Source organism: Lepisma saccharinum, unplaced genomic scaffold (assembly GCF_977018435.1).
Source record: "Lepisma saccharinum unplaced genomic scaffold, izLepSacc3.1 HAP1_SCAFFOLD_128, whole genome shotgun sequence".
In the NCBI taxonomy this organism is placed as follows: Eukaryota; Metazoa; Arthropoda; class Insecta; order Zygentoma; family Lepismatidae; genus Lepisma; species Lepisma saccharinum.
Window position 1 is genome coordinate 752,501 of NW_028142944.1, and position 18,105 is coordinate 770,605.

General features: G+C 38.1%; 1 protein-coding gene across 1 annotated transcript in view; it reads left to right on the forward strand.

Annotated features, from left to right (window-relative positions):
• Positions 1-17,351, forward strand: part of LOC145982341 (uncharacterized) — a 58,010-nt gene extending 40,659 nt beyond the window's left edge. Inside the window, exons 3-6 of the mRNA XM_083115902.1 lie at positions 7,400-7,510; positions 12,047-12,157; positions 15,900-16,088; positions 17,253-17,351. Of these exons, the coding sequence (XP_082972028.1) occupies positions 7,400-7,510; positions 12,047-12,157; positions 15,900-16,088; positions 17,253-17,272 (431 nt within the window). The 3' untranslated portion in view covers positions 17,273-17,351. The remainder of the gene's footprint in view (positions 1-7,399; positions 7,511-12,046; positions 12,158-15,899; positions 16,089-17,252) is intronic.
• Positions 17,352-18,105: the final 754 nt, after the last annotated feature.

An 18,105-nucleotide genomic window follows, 5' to 3' on the forward strand; every position in this document is an offset into this window, starting at 1 on the left:
TCACTTTTTCTATCTTCTGGCTAACATGATGATCAGGATGGATAATAAGATGAAATTGACGAACAAACATTCACAAAAAAAAAAAAAAAATGCACAGACCCTGAATCGAACCCGGGAACTTCTGTAGCAAAATGAAAATCGAAAAGTCGACTACGTAATGCCTTCAGCTATGGAAGGGGAGTCTATGCTTCTTAAGTGAATATCAGCGAATCTAAACATCCCCTCCTGTTCGTTGTGTTGATCGTGAGCATTCAAGGTCTTAGGGAGAATCCACACCGAAGAGAGACGCAACTTGCGAAGAGCTGCACGTGACACGTGTCGCTTGCAAGAGAACAAACACTGAGGAATTAATTGAACCTTTCGAACCAAAGCGAGACAAGCTGCAAGTGTCTCATGTCACTCGGACTGCCATTTTCTCAATACCGTGCATCGTGTCGCCTCAGATTGTTTGCATATTCGCAGTGAATACCAGGGTTTCGGAGCGGAGCGGATCAACGCTCAGACTGTTGCCAACGCTCCGGATTCTAAGAAATGGTTCGCTCCGCTCCGGAGCGGAGCGATGTCTTATCCCGCTCCGCTCCGGAGCGGAGCAGCGGGAATCGGAAAATTTCTCGCTCCGCTCCGGAGCGAGGAGCGAAATTTTAGAAAATGGTTCACTCCGCTCCGGAGCGGAGCGCTACCTTGACACGCTCCGCTCCGGATCGGAGCAGAGGAAGTTGGAAAGTTTCTCGCTCCGCTCCGGAGCGAGGAGCGAAATTTTAGGAAAAGGTTCACTCCGCTCCGGAGCGGAGCGATACCTTGTGACGCTCCGCTCCGGAGCGAGGAGCGATATTCTAAGAACTTGCCCACTCCGCTCCGGAGCGACTCCGGAGCGCTCCGAGGTTGGATAATACGAGTGTATACAGAAAACTAACGATCAAAGGTTCCGAGTACATTAGTAAATTTGTTTGTGGAATTTGTACAGCATTTGAAAATAACCCGTTATTGTTGTTATAAAACTGATTATTACTAAAGCTAACGCCACGGAAACAGTCCAGAAAAGATTACGTCACTCACCTACAGTGTTGCCAATAAGCAAGGAATAATCCTTACACAATACACCAGGGAAGGCACAATCAACCGCATACGTACTGTCCGTGACTGTACAAGGCGCAATGTGTCAACTGTGAAGCGTAGAAGAAGTGTGACAAACCTGGAGTGCCAGGGGTGTGGAGGAGGCAAGGGGAAGCTTCGATCTTCACTGGACTGTTTTCGTGAAGAGAGCGATATTATTATTATTATTATTATTATTATTATTATTATTATTATTATTATTATTATTACATTTTCATTATCACTTTTACTACTCTACTACTACTTCTGGGGACAATATATTTCAATAGCAGGAGTGCCACCTGTGGTTTTATAAGTTGAGAGAATGGAACCACTCTCTCATTTCCTGCCACCAGGGATCGCGACTGAAACTCATTTCGGTTCAACTTCTGGTTCGGGCTAAGCACTTCGGTATATCGGCCCAACATTACAGTCCACGCCGCGGGAGAAGTGAGTTATTCCGGAATATTGGTTCGAGTAACACTGGCGAAATTACTGCAGAGAATCCATTCGACCTTCTAAAAGGCCAGAGGAAAGGCGAAGCAACTTGTACGGAGGAAGATAAAGGCAGACGGGTGTTCATGCAAAATACTCGCTGGTTCATGATTGTCATATCTAACTTTCTTTTACGCTGATTATGTATGATACTTTGAATGTAGCGAAAGGAAAAAGTTTAAAGTAATTGGAAATTCAGGTTGCTAATTTTAACTTTTCGATTTTTGAATGTATGAAGTTGAAAATCGGAATCATGCTTATTAATGTTACCGTCGGCCAATAAGGAAACGTTTTAATTTGAAATACAGAGTTTTCATATCTTTTTAAAAATTCTGACACTAGAAAGTTGAAAACCGGCTTAACCAAAAATGTAAGTTGCCACATTTGATTTACTTTTATGAAGGTATAAAGTCGAAAATCGGAATGCTGTTTGTATACAGCCGAACAGGGGAATTTAAATAGTATGAAATACAGGGTTGTCATATCGATTATTTTTCCCAATTTTAAAGGCAGGAAGTTGAAATAGGTATTTAATGGTTACATACGTATACTACTGCAAAAATTACAAAATGTCTGGTTGCCATATATAACATTTCAAGTTTGTAAGCAGTAACCTGGAAATAGGCATGGTGGTTATAAGAAAATTGAATTTTTTTTTGGATAAGACGACGAATGGAATGTTGCTATATTTAACTTGAGTCTAGAAAGCCAGAAAACGTATACGTATAAAATTAATATTTTTTGTATTGAGTACGTTGTACACAGCAAACTGAAAGCAAGTTTTCAGTAATGAACAATGTGTAGTCAGCAGATAAGTCGAAACAAGATGTATAAACCTTAATAACCGTGATAAACACAAAATGTAATATTATCTACTTGGATAGGGTCATGTCCTGAATTTTATGGTTTCATTTTGAAAAACAGGGCTGCGAGCAATCCGTGCCTTCCTCACTGATGGCATTTGATTTGATTTTTGTAACTTAGCTTTGAATTTTAGCTAATCGCGACGATGATAATGAGAGAATTGATAAATGTGTACTGAAAAAAAAGTAGCGCCCTGTACCCCGATAACATAGTGGTAACAACGTCTCCTTGTAATGAAGGGGCACTGGGATCGATACCCGGTGGAGGGACATAGTGGCTCGAATCCCACTTTAGGTAGGATTTAAACTGTAGGTCTATTCTCGATATCGTATTGTTGAGTCTTAAATCCACCAAAAGTCCATAACAAAAGGCATTGTTTCAACGTATGTTGAATGTATAATTGCAATGTATATTGTGATAAATTAATCCTTAAGCAAATATACATTTGTAATTCTGTTTAACAATAAGAGATGTCACTTTCCTTTAAATCTATTCACAAAATCATAAAAATACAACTCGGAAATTCATTTCCAAATGAACAACCTCTTATGGATATCTTTTACGTATGTGTGTGTGTGTGTGTGTTTTCTGAAATCTGGCAAAGTTCTAATAATGTATTAACTTCATAAATGTCTATTACATAACAGAAAGCATCATTGGGTATTCAATATCAGACGAATAATGAATTTCATGGGAATATTTCAGCGAGTTCGTGGATTTGAGTTCAGCTCTCAACGACAAATGGTGTTGGTTTGACCCGCGTTAATGTCATTGGTGTTTCCTTTGTGTTTGTTTCTCTATCACAGTATAATTCTTTTCCATAGTTTCGGGGTCCTATTTTTTTACCGACTTATCTAGGATTTGTTTAAAATTACGGATCATGAGAAATATACGATTAAAGGCAAGGCAAAGGTAATAGTCGGGAAAAGACAAATTGAAACTTACACTTAGTTGACAATTTGTCATTGTTGATTACAATTATAGAAATAACTTTATCGAAATACTTGGTTTTCTTTTACATACATATTTGTAATTCTTTTTGTGCACCATTCCATTCCTACTTGAATATGTAGACTATAAATAAAAACTCGGCATGGTTTCCTTCAATTCATTATTATAGTATAGATCTTCCATGATTCTCTTGGCTTATGATGCATAGAATTAACAATTACGGATTTTTTTCGTTCTTTTTTGTTCTTTTATATTGATTTAACAAATCTAGTCACCTTATTATTCTATTAAACGATACTGGTTGGAATGATTTCTCCATTCGCATGGACGTCCGGAAATGGAGGGGGCCACGCCACCCGGAAATTAAAGGTAATCAAGAAGTACATATTTCACGCATATAATTTCATTTCAGTCACAGCAATATATGTTAATTATTGCAAGGGAGTTGCAGGAACATGATAACTTCAAACTGTAGAATATTTTTAATGGGAGTAATACTATTTTGGGGAAATTCTGTCTCATTCTGCCCCCCTCCCTTGGACAAATATCTTGCTTGTCCCTTCCTGGAAAAAATACTGAAGACGTCCATGTATCAGCGGCGTTAACAATTTCATTAAATGTCCATACATCACCGTTGACAAGTACACATAATATGCATGTAATGATACAAGAGAACACAGCCTTTAAAGGCTTCTTTTTATGACAGTGAAGAGAAGAATAAGACGCGCAAGTAATACTTTTAAAAGAGAACAATCTAGCCAGAATTGGTGTAGCATAATTCTAATACAACTGGCAACACTTGATCTGTCTGGCAAAGGCGATGTCTCTACCATGTACGGATAAGTCGAACGCAACGTAAAGCGCAGCGAACGAAGTTCTCAACCCCGAAAGCACACACAAACAACCTATGTACCAGTTTCACCCTCCTCCCCTCTTCAAACGGGCACAAGACCAATGAGCTAGCCGATTGCACTGAGTCACCTGCAAGGAACACGGAATACGGCACAAAACGAAGCTGTCTGTTGTATGGGGGAGGTGGGTCGGAAAAATCCGTAAAGCAGAAAAAAATGATTGCTCGAAATTATTCGTAACCCATTCAACACAACATTCAAACTTTTATATCTAAGAGTCACAATACAAAATTTGAAATACCCCACGGATCCCTGACGTCATAGGGTGCTGTGATGTAGAGCGACCACAAACAAAAAAGCTTCGGTCAAAAGTCCCCGCGCACCTCCTCCTTCACCCGTTCGACTAGGGCCATAAGGAAGCATGATCCACTCTGTCCCTTCCCTCCAAGCGGGGGCGATCATACAGACAAACAACTAGAGTACGTGGAAGCAGGACTGCAGGCTCTTTTCCATGTGGTTCTACTATAACCACTCCGTCACGGAAGTCGGCTTTAATGTGCACGTTCCCATTATTCATAGTTGTATTACAGCATTCGTGTAAAAAAAAAAAACCTCCTAAACGGATCGGAGCGTGCTGTCAAAAGCACCACGCTCCGGAGCGGAGTGCTGTTGCCTCACGCTCCGCTCCGGATCGGAGCGTGCGTCTAAAAAATCTGAACCACTCCGCTCCGGAGCGGAGTACTGCTGTATCACGCTCCGCTCCGGATCGGAGCGTACGTCTCAAAAAGCTGAACCACTCCGCTCCGGAGCGGAGTGCTGTTGTATCACGCTCCGCTCCGGATCGGAGCGTGCGACTCAAAAAGTCGAACCACTCCGCTCCGGAGCGGAGCGTGTCTCACAAAAAGCTGAACCACTCCGCTCCGGAGCGGAGTGCTGTTGTATCACGCTCCGCTCCGGATCGGAGCGTGCGATTCAAAAAGTCGAACCACTCCGCTCCGGAGCGGAGCGTGTCTCTCAAGAAGTCGAACCACTCCGCTCCGGATCGGAGTGCTGTCCTACCACGCTCCGCTCCGGAGCGAGGAGCGGAGTAGAAATGACGCTTCGAAGTCGCTCCGGAGCGCTCCTTTAGTACGCTCCGCACTCCGCTCCGAAACCCTGGTGAATACTTCACCCCAACGAGCTATTTTCAGAGCCCAACCGGAGGCCTTACATGTTTGAAGCTAATTTCTTGATATAATGAAGTAATGTTTTAAGACTTAACAACGTTATTTTCGCTTTATCAAGTTTCTTGATGCAGTTATCGGCTGTGATTTGTCTTAACATCGTGTGAAGAGGCAGTGTTTTGGCCATTTAGGGCGTGACTGCCATTATTTTAAAAATCCAGCATATGGAGGCACTTTAGTCCAAAATAGATCAAAGTGGTAAAGTACTCTAGTGCATTGTTTCTCAACCGCCGGATCCTCGCATCAACTATACTGAGCTGAGAAATGTTCTGCTGAAATTTGTTGACAAATAACACAATCCCAATACCATATTTGAGTTCAGTTTTATTTTTTATGTCCATTTTATACAGACTAATCAGGACTGTGCCTACAGTTTAAAATGTGACTGTGCCTCCACCGCGTAACTAACCCGGGATCACTTAATTACAAAGAGACGTTGTTATCCATATTTTTACAAAATTCATAAAATCTCAAATACTTGAAAGGTATTTACGAAAATAAGAAAGAAATGGAAAAATTCCGGGATATGGTTTCAAGAAGGTTGAGAACAATTTCTCTAGTCTTCGTTTTATCCAGGCTGGGAAGTCGAGCGTATATAGTTCGAGGTCAGTGCATGTGATCTTCCTTCTCATATGCACAACATTCCTCTCCCGAGTCTCAATAACTTGCACAAATTTTACAACGTGATTTACATAACAATGTCTTTTGTTAAGTTTTCTTTTTTCGAGTGACTAATAAACTGTTCATGCAATTATATCTGTATCATGCGAACTGAGCAAAGTAGTAGTGTCGCGTGCACCTTCTCTCTTCTGTGTCCTCGCGTGTTGCATTTCGAGTTTGTCTCTTCCGTGTCCTAATTTGCATAATGTTCCAAGTGATAAACAGGTCGCAGGTGTGGGTGGAAGGGGGAGAATCTAAAATCTTGTCTTACTAACCAGGTCTGCATTGCGTAGCACAGCATATACATACAGGAAACCATGCAAGAAACTGAACATGCGAAATCGAGTACACAAATAAGCAATTCCTAATGTAAGATGCTTTCTTCTTTATAAGCAATGTGCCAGGGCCTTCGATATAATACAGTCCTGAATCTGCGATGCTAACAAGGCTGGCGAGGTCAAAAGACTGATCCTATATTTTGGGGAGATAAATTTATTTGAGTATTCAAGGAGTTAGAAAAACATGTCTTGTAAGTTTATTTGAGTAAGTATAATTATAATCGCAAAAGGCTGTTACTTGTGCATAGTCTTGTAACTTACAGTTGCCGTCCAACTGTTTGATGACTCGAGTGACTTCCACGTTAGCTTTTCCACAGCCTAATCTAAACATTGTGTTCTGGTGTTTAATATATGCGTATTGCAACACTGTACTTCCGTCGCTTCACGTGTCTTCACATTGAAGTGATACATTTATTTGTACACAAAAAAATCTTGAAGCGTTACCGTGGGTACGGATATGTGTTGTGTATATGAATTCATGCAAGAACCCTGAGTTGAACCTACTCAATGCTTTTCAAAAGATGGCGCCATTGACGCAGTTATTAAAATGAGTTAAATTTGGTTACTTTTGCCAGTTTCAACAGGAATGTACAAAGTAAATTTACTGAAAACAATTTTAATCTAAATGCATGTTTGATACGTGAAATTATTTTGCTGACTTTTTCAAATATAAATACAAGAGCTTTGCTACATTACTCAAATGAAAATAAATTTTAGATTATCAGAATGAAAAGCAACGCTCTTGCAGTCACTGTACAACAAAACACGTCCTTAGTTGTCTTAGGTAGAATAAGTTAACTGTAAAAATACTTGAATTACTCAGAGTAATGACTGAATTAATTTCCAGAGCTGTAACTGCTTTGGGTTTCAGATGGGATTAGGCGTAACACAGACGTTCATAAAATTGTTTTTTTCTCTTTGGTAGATCTCGAGAATGGAATCACTGGCACTCAACACGAGAAAAGTAATCCAGTAAAGAAGCTTCAGAAAAAGAAACACCCTTCTACGAAGACTTCAAATGCGGAATATCCTTATGGTAACGTATCCTCTCTATTATTGGACAATTTTTTTTTTCTTAATTCCCCTCAGTTTACACTATTTCAGGATTAAGAATAAATATCTGCATACATGAAAGTACCAATCTCAATAATAGGAATCGAGTACACATGTTTGTGTTCCATTGCGATTTGAATTTGCAAGTTAAGGTATAAGATAATAAATCTGTGATTTAATATCCAAAATATCGACACAAAGGTACATTTGTAATGGAATAAAGATACAACTAAAGTTTAATTGGAAGATCATGCAGGATAATACCGGTAATAGATATTAGTAGCTCGTCAAAAATATTTCTAAATTGCTACATGCTTTTGCAATATACATACGTTATGCAGTGCTACTCGGTAACTTCAATTAATTCCTGTCTGCTGCACAAATCCAGCTTGTTTTAACACTAATTGCCACGCTTATGTAATCAAATAAGTTTTGCCGCTACTCAATGGGGACGACCGGCTCTTAAGCCGCTCCTGTCGTCAGTGGCGTGGTGGTAACTGCTTCGCTCTTGTAATCAATAGGTCCCAGGTTCGATAACAGTAGAGGCGCATAGTACTTCGGGTTCTGTTTTAAAAACCAGCCCCAGTCGACTTAAAAATTCCCAGGCAAAGAGTTCTAATTGAAGTAGTCGTATCTAGAATAAGTGGAGGGTAAGGGGGGAAAAACAAGAAAAATGTCCATTTGTTTTCTATTTTGAAGTTTACAGCTCATTATGTTGGTTGGAACTTGTACGAAACAACTGTACAAAAACCACTGGAATGAAATGAGAAATGTGCGTGTAAGAGAAATCTAATATTTGAGGTACTGTGAAAGAATATAGGAAAGATTAGTATTAAAATGTCGGTTTCTCCAAAAACTGGTTTTGCGACATTCCTTGTTCCTTCCCCTTACCCTTCAGCTATAAAAGTTAACTTCTTAAATGGAATATAATGGTTCGAAAAGAGTAAATGTATTTGAATTAGTTTGAGCAAATTTTGGCTGTAATTAGATTATTTCTAAAGAGGACATTTCCAAATACTCAGGCCCATAGCTAGAGGAGGGGGCAGGGAGGGGAACTGCCCCCCCCCCCCCCAGAGACTTGCTTTGCCAACCTGTGAAAATATACAACACATTCTTATCCGGAATTCTCACTAGCTATTCTTATATCCTACATTGCTCTAGCAACACAAGACACACTTATTGATTGGTGATTTATTAAGGAAGGTATGTTGGATTCCGTACTGTCATACAAAAATTGGGAAAAAATCTCCCTTTCCAGATTTTCAATATCTAGAACAGTTGTGAAATTCTGAATGGTCTTTTATTAAAGGTGTGTGATGTGCTTGGATGAGTTTTCTTGGATTTGTATTAAGTTTGAAATGCTCAATTTTTTCTTTCTTATGGTAATAGTGATGCTGTGGTAGGGGGAGAGAAGAGAGTGGATATTTGATTTTTTGTTACTTAACGTCGCTTTTCTGTCACTTCTAGTTAATCGCAACAATGAGAACGAGTGATGATATGAAATCGATTTAGGGACACTAACAAACACCCATGCCCAGGCTGGGGTTTACACAGCGACCTCTGTCGTCGCAGTGCGTTGTGTAACCACCCCACCATGGAGGTCTGCTAATGAAAGAGTAGGACAGATTACTGGGTCAATTATCAAACATGACGAAAATGTGATAGTGTTTCACATTTATTATATCTGCTAGAAAGCAATAAAAATTGTAGTGTGATAAGAGTTTCACTAGGCATCTTTTGGAGTGTAAATAGAAAAGGTACTAGGAAAGTTTTGCAATACACCTTTCATTTTCACTGTCTTTAAAAATACTTTCCACGGCACACGATACGCTTCTTCATCCATCGAACATACTCTTCCATATTTCCTCAGGGAGCCGGGCACACTCGTCATCTCACACCTATTCGTTGGAAAACCTATTCATTTTAGCCTGCTCTTGACATGAGGGAACAGTGCAAAGTCGCATGGACAGAGGTCTGGACTGTAGGAAGGGTGCTCCAGCACTTTCAGCCCAGTATGTGCCAAATGCTTGATGCAAACTTTGTAGAGGTGGACAGAAGCATTGTCATGATGGAAAAACTAATTAAGCGTCTACCCTTAAGCATGGAAGAACGTTTTTGAGAGCTAGAACTACTCTGGGCAGGCACTCCTCAGTGTATCACTTGGCGATGACTGTCTTCTGTGTTTCCACCACCACTTGCTCCACAACTGCCAAACAGTAAAGACGACGATTGGGATTTTGGCGGAGAAACGGGCGTGTTTTAATCTTCGGACGCCCAGACTTTTTTCTGGGCTTTCGTAGGCATGTCATAATAGTAAAGCCTGGTTTCATAATTTATTAAGATGCTGTTGACGTAGCGAGGTGTTCAATTTTCCTCAACACGCTTCAACTTGTCACGACGTGCGATCTCCGCTTGCGCGATATTAAACTTTCCTAGTACCCTTTGTATAAATTTCAAATCTTAATGAATTATTTATCTTATGCAAACACGATAAGCAACATAGGTGTGTGTTATGATAAATGCATTTTTTAAAGGAAAGGGTGAGTGTTGACTTACTGTTAGAATCATAAATTTTCAATATCATGCTATTTCTTTTATTTAAACGGAAGTAAAAATATTTGCATGTTGCCATTTGCAACGATTAAGCTAATTGGGATTGCACACATTAAGGATAGATGATGCCATTTTTTATGGCTTGTATCATCGAAACAAGAATTGGACCAGAATATAGGTACTAAGAAAAAATGTTCGCCTTGATGTCCTCTAGAGACTGTGAAAATTGTCAGTGTTATAGACCGGCACCCTGTGTATATACTAGGTTCAAGAAAATGACAAGTAGAAAGTTACAGTAAAGTAAATATGATTGAAAATCTCTCAAATTATATTCTACATATTTTCTTATTTATATATATCAGTGTTGAACAGACGGCTGTTAATATAGCTCTGCCACAACCTAATTTTTAAGCGCCGTGGTGGTCTAGTCAGTACAGCGTCTGTCATGAGGGAGACCAGAGTTCGATTCCTCAGGTGAGTGATCTTAGGTCGAAATTCTTCCTGCCTTATCCCGCATAAAGCGTCTCCGGGGCTCAACCTTCACCCCCTGAAACTAGTTCCAGGGGGTGATGGTTCAACCAGCCTCAAATCATTGGGTGCCTGGGGGTAAAGGCAGCCGGAGCGTGGTGCTGATCACATCTGGCAGAGATCTAGAATGTGTGGGTATCTACCACCACATCCCCTAAATGTGTCTTCATGGCATGGTGCTATATGCATGGCACGGGGAACTTCATCTTTACCTTTTTTTTTTTTTTTACAACTTTATTATTTGACAAAACATTCAATCAACTCTTCTGCTGTGAAGTTGATTCCCCTATTTTTATTTAATCTTAGGACATTCTCTGACTAGCAGAAATCAGTATCAGCATAAAAAAACTGATACTTGGTGTTTCTACGCTTCTGCTCAGTAATGGCGATAAGTGCCCCAGAGACCTCATGCTGAGAGGATGGATTAAGGTGAAGGAGACCCCTCCTATAGTTGGTTTCGTGCCACAGTCATTAAGGAACGCATTTTTTTAATGTAAAGAGTATACCAAATTTCCCTCTATGCAACATATTAAATGACGACACCGTAATCCAAGAAGTTATTGACCAATCAAGGGGTTCCTATTTGTTTGTTGGGTGTGAAAGAAATGTGTTTAAACAATAAAATAATAAATTCGCACAATATTTTGCAAAATGGTTAACGTAACCAGTAAGCCAACATTGTCTGTAGCGAGTATAAGGGTCTCCCCTTTGAAGCAAATAGGATCCGTGGTAGACAGAAACCAAAGTTTTAATGTACAAGAAAGGTATTACACATTTTTACAGTATTCATCATGTAGATAATATGTAATCATTATTATTTAATTTAATATATTATTCTTGCATAACACAACACATTGGTGTTATTGATTCCTTTAGGCGTAAATATATTGCGTACTGGAAACTGGAGGGAAACAATATGAAGGACGATTTATAAAGGACTCCCTTAAACAGTTCTAGAGGGAGGGTCAAAACTGTTGGTACGTATTAAGTCTATTCACATTATCGACCTGCAATGTAGATGCCTCGGATTAATTTTCAGTAGCGGCACATTTCGAGTAGATAGTCCCGATTAGCCTATTTGTTAAATTTTATTATTTGATGTTACTAGATTTTTTGTCGTTCGTTGGAGTTTCACTATATCATCACTTTTCGGTTACTTGTTTCTTTGTGTGTGCGGGGAGGGGGAGACTCGTGCTTCTGTGTACCAGTTATATCTGCCTATGCAACACAATATATTAAAAATTTGCCCTCTCAAGGATTGACGTTGCTCCCCCCTCCCCCACACACACACACAAAGAATCCCTGGCTACGGGCCTGTAAATACTAATCTAAAGTTTGCACCAACTTTTGCGAGTTGTAGTATTGCAAAGTGATGAGTGAAAATTTCTGCATATTAATAAAATGGTAATCTCTATCTGCATATTTACCCTTATTTCAGATTGCAGTGACAGTGCTGTAGGAGAGAGAACTAATTTTCTAGCACCTGAATTCGGCTTAATACAGGATGTGATTAAAAGCATTACCCCTGAAAAGAGTGGAAAACCAATAGGTGAGTTTTTCATATTGGAAATACGTGAAAATATAATTCTTGTATCCTTCATAGTTGGAAGTGAGTAGTGAATGAATTTTAAAAAAAACATTTAGTTTCAAGGAAATATCGTTGATTAATGTGCCATCTTTCAAGTTTCGATAACATTGAATTTATAAAATAGAAAAAAATCTCTTATAGTAATGTTTCATTTAAATGTGCCAGTCTGTAATTCAATTGGACCACCTATTTCTTTCCTTTTCTCTTTATTCTGTTATTTTCTCTATTGGTCTTTCTCTTTTCTTTGGCTTTTTCTCTCAAGAGTGATTCTTGACTTACTTAATTCCTTTTGCTCAATCAGGAGCATAGGGCTTCAGTGAAACTCCTCCATTTGGCTCTGTGACGTGCCAACTCCTTGACACCTCTCAATGTTTTATATTTCTCGGCTGCTGCTTCTACTGTTCTCTTCCAGGTCTTCTTCGGACGTCCTATTTTCCGGGCTCCTTGGGGTTCCAGTCTAAGGCTGCTTTCTCTATTACTCCAGTTGGTTTTCGTAAGGTGTGTCCTAACAGACTCCCATTTTCTTTTTATTTGGGTTGCAATTGGCTGTTGTTTAGTTTCTCTCCATAATTCATTTGATATTATTTCTGGCCATTTTATATTGAGGATACGCCTGATACCGCGATTAATAAAGGTTTGTATCCATTTCGTGTTAGCTTGCGTTGTTTTCCATATTTCGCAACAGTAAAACTGATTTTACATTTGTATTGAAAATCCTTATTTTTGTCTTTCTAGAAACATTGCAGGTTTTCCAAATGGGATACAGTTGTATAAATGACACATTGGCTTTCTTGATTCTATTTCGTATGTCTTAATCTGAACCTTTTGTTATGACACTTCCTAAATATGTAAATATGACTACTTGTTCAACCAGCTCATGACAAACATTAAATTTTTCTTTTCCTCTTGCATTGACTCTCATTCCTTTGTCTTGTTCACATTAATAGTGAGTCCTGCTATCTTTGCTTCCTCCTGTAGTCTTTTTAGTTTCTCCTTCATGTCGCTAAGTCTTTCAGATAATAAGCAGATGTCATCCGCAAAATCTAGATCTTATAGTTTATCTTAAGTCCCCATTGTATTCCTTTTTTCCTGAAAATCAGTTTTTTTTCATAACTGCATCTAGTACTAGCAGAAATATTGTCGGAGATAGAATGCAGCTCTGTCTCACTCCATTTGTAACATCTATGTATTATGTAAGCTGTCCTTTATTTGCACCTGAAACCTTCGTACATATCTTTCATTAGGTTTAATATCTTCGTTGGAATACCATACTCTGCTAGTGTCTGCCACATGACTCTTCTATTTAGTGAGTCAAAAGCCTTTTCAAAATCGATGAATGTAGGATATAAGGTGGCTTGCCATTCATTGTTCTGTTACAGAATTATTCTTAGAGTATTTATGAAATCGACACAACTACGTTGTCTGCGGAAACCAGCTTGTTCTTTCCTCAACCTTGATTATACAACATCCTTCACTCTAAGATTATTCTCGATAGTATCTTGCTTGGTATACTTAGCAAAGTAATTCCCCTCCAGTTTTTAGTTAGTCGTATCTCCCTTTTTTGGCAGCTTTACTATTAAACCTTCTCTCCATTCTAATGGAACATTTTCTTCATTCCATATTTCTCTAACATCGGTTGTAATAGGTCAATGGAAGTTTCCACATTAGCTTTAATTAGTTCCGGATTGATGTTGTCCATTCCATGAGCCTTGCCATTCTTAATTTGCTTTTTGTGCTAAGTCCTCTACCCATTTTCTCTTATCTCGCCTCACACATTTCTTCACCTTTTTATCTATTTCAGAGTACTCTGTTTGGGCTGCTGCTTTCTGTAATCTTGTTCTGCTTTTATTTTTTGTTTTGTTTGTTTCCTATTTATTACTTCCCAAGTGTCTTCAGACATCCAGTCTTTTTGTAGTTAATTTCTAACTCCAAGTACCTTATCTCCAGTTTCTAAGTAGATTATCTTCACATTATCCCAATTTGTTTCACTATCTGGTTCATGCTGTGTACTTTCAGAGAGAGCTTGGAATCTCTTATTTATTTATAATTTAAATTCCTTTTGTTTTTCTGTCAATCTTTGAACATTAATTTTATTTTTTCTTCCTTCAAACTTCTTGGATGTTGACATTATTTTAGCTTAAATTTGGCTACTAGATGATGGTCACTGGCTACATCTGCTCCTCTTTTATTTCTTACATCCATTAGCGATCTCCTAAACTTCCTGCTTATTGTTATATGGTCTATTTGGTTTTCTGTAATGCTATCTGGTGAAACCCAAGTTACTTTTGACAGTTTTTATGAGGGAAGATTATTCCTCCAATGACCAATTCGTGAGATGCACATAGCTTTACCAATCTTTCTCCATTATCATTTATGTCTCCCAAACCATGTTTCCCCATTATATGTTCCAATCCTTCATTTGGCGAGCCTACCTTGGCATTCATGTCACCCATGAGGATCAAAATATCTCTCCACATTTTTTATTGCATCATTTAGTTGTTCATAAAATTAATCTTTCCTCTCAATTTCTGTCGTGTCTGCTGGATCATAACATTGTATTATAGTTATGTTTCTAAAGCGGGTTTTAAACCTAGCTGTAATAATTCTGTCGGAGATAGGTTTCCATTCTATTGGACTCTTCTTTGCCAGTCTGTTTAGGAGTATCCCTACGCCATTTCTGTGTTCTCCATTATATCCTATTTGTCCTGAGTACAAAATTGTATTTCCATCTTGTGTTATTTCACCAAAGTCGATCCATCTCACCTCACTCAACCCAAGAATTTCTAGTTTGTATTTTTAAATTTCTTTCAACTTGTTTTAGTTTTGAACTTTCTTTCGGAGTTCTGATATTCCAACATCCTATATTCGTTTTCCTTTTAATATCAAAGGTTGTCGTCAAAGCATCCGTCCGGTTTAGTTTCACTTTAGTTTCTTTAATATAGCAATTTAAGGTGTGCAGGTTATTGCCCTACAGCACCAGAGCTTGGTGGTGGGGCTGCCACCTGGAGCATCCAAGCATGCTGTTTTCTGTCGGGTTGTCTCCCTTAGCCTTCGAAGATCCCTCTTCACCACAAGGCAGTGGTTCCCTTTTTATTCAACCCCAGAAGGGAGGGTTGCCTCTTTCGCCTTCTGCGCTGTACCAAAGGACTCCTTCTCTGCCGCATCAGCAGTTGGTCTTCGCCGTAACCCTGGCAAGGGGCCCTTACAAGGTGCTACCATCCGGAGCCAGATGGACCAAGGTTTTTAAAAAGTTATTACTCCTCTTGGTTTTCCTCCGCCTCCGCCGTTGAGATGATCATTCATCTTCCGCCTTTTGGAGCCGTTAGGTTGCTTCTTAGTCTGGCTCTTCCTTGCCAGCCTTCCCGGCATGGGTGATCCTACAAGTAGCAATGCTACCACCGGTTTAGCCTGATAAATCATTAGATCATGCAAGCCCCGCCACAAACTACAAGGTCATGCAACCACTAGGTGGGGAGAGTGATTCTTGGTCTACTGGAAATAATTCAGAAAATTTCTCATGTAGTGGGTTTTGGATTGGACAAAGGTTAAGTAGACTATTTCGCTGTGTAGAGCAACGCCCATGTGTGGCCTTAAGATTAGCAATAATTGTCATTGTCACCACCACTTAGACCTTGAACATACTAACAGTTAATCTTTATATCTGATATCTTAGAATATTGTCTAAAGGATCACTCTCTTTCAGGAGCTCTAAGAGTTTCTTCGATTAAGAGGAAAGTGAAAGAAACTACCACTGAAGTGTGTTTCGACTTGTCAATGTCTGCAGATGATAAAGAGAACATCCCAGATGTTAAAACTCGCACATACCAGAAAAAATCTGAGAAAGCAAGAGTTACATTCGGATATTTACAAACAGATTTTGGCAAGAAGATTTGTAAGTATGATTATTATTATTATTATTATTATTATTAAAGTAAGTGTTCATAAACAGTCAACGTAACATTTATATATTAAACTATTTTGAACAAGGATGACTTCTATCATTACGTCGTGTGAGAACCAGCGGAACGTAACTCCCAATTTACAGGAGAGTAAATATCTGTTAAGAATATGCCAGACTAAAAAAGTCAATTGGAGATACGGGATTTCATATAACTGCTAATGATTAGTGGAGATAAGTCTATCTGATTCCAAATAGTTCTCTTCAGAGGAGTTTTAAACAAAACTGAGAACAGCATTTTTGGAGTTACGTTCCTCTGGTTTTCATACGACGATTAATTTCCAAATCAATTTTTGCCTCAAAGTAATTATTAGGGACATGAATTTAATGATCTAAAAAATCACTTAAGATATGAGACAAATATTTGACCAAACTTTCCATAAATCGGCTCTTAAAACCAAAAATACCCTAATTTTTTTAAAGTAAGTGTGCAAGGTTTATGTAAATAAAAAACAGTGTGTAATTTAAAGGTATAACTAATGAATTTTAACTTCTTCCCCATATAAATACCATAGTCTGGAATATTTTCTCGGATTTCTTGTTAGTTCACTTTGAACCGTGAGTTGCTATGTACAGCCAACGAATTTAGTAGTATACTGTGAATTAAGTAATCTTGATGCACACATTTAAACGTTTTGTAAGTAAGATTGACTAGAAAAGTTGTCACGATTACCAAGAACAAATAGACTAATTACACGAAGTAATGGAAAATTCTACTTCAAATCAATGTTAACTGCACCCTTGCCTTTGGACAAAAATGATGTACAAGTAAGATATTTGCTGCACTACCATGGATGTCGATAAAGGGGGCCTAGGAGCAATGGCCTCCCGGAAATTTCTCCCTGTACCCCCTAAAAGTGTCCGTAAATTAGACTATATTTTACTTTTCTTTAAAAAAAAAAAAATAAAAAAAAAATAAAAAAAAAAACCACCTCCAAATCGTTCTTTTGGGGAGGGAGAGACTTTGCGTGTAGATCAGTCTTACGTACGTGACTTAACAGAAATAGATAATTGTAATGCAACGTAAAGCAAACCTTTTCGCCATTAGTTAGTTTAAAATTTCAAAATATAAATAAAACTTTATTCTTCTCTTTACAGGTAAAAATAAATCAAAGTAATACGAGAGATCGATACTACCCATAGAATGATACTACCCATAGAATTTATTCAACACAAACTGAAAGTTAGAAACAGACGTACTTTAGAATTTCGTTGCTTTTTAGTTCTACAAATAATTAAATTTGAACTTCCATAGAAATTCAATATATATATACTTGCTGAGCTTCTTATTACGAATTGTTTTAATTTATATGTAATTGTATTTTTAATAAATTATAGTAGGTATAACATTAAATAGTTACTATAAGATATATTTTTAGCAGAGTTGCAGTGAAATCAAAATTGTTTAGAGTTATATAAAATAACAAAATGTATAAATTTTATGTTTCCCAATTGTATATATTTTATTGTGATCGTGTGTATTTTTAAGCACTTGCTTTGTATTCTAGAACATAAAATATTTTGAGGGATTGTAATAAAAAATTAAATATATCTTATGATTTTCATTTGAGAGTTATACGTATTTGCTCAGCGTTAAATCCCTTGATATTTCACTGGTATGACCAGACATCAGAGTTTTCATAGAAAATAAGTCTACAAAATAAATAATCGTGTTAAAGCGACACAGCGGTACCAGATAGGCCGCACAAAAGTTTGGTTAACATTTAACTTCAGTGGTTTTAAAATAACACAGCTAAAAGTTGCAATCAACAAAATATTACACCACTGTGGTGAATCGTTAAATAAAATGTGCTGTGAACCTGCTGGGTTCACTTCCTGTGACGTTTTAACACCATTGTTTTTTTCAGTGTGTAGAGTTGTCAAAAATTGTGGAAACAGCCCTTTGAAACTAATATAGATAAACACAAATCAACAGGATAGTGATGTGTGT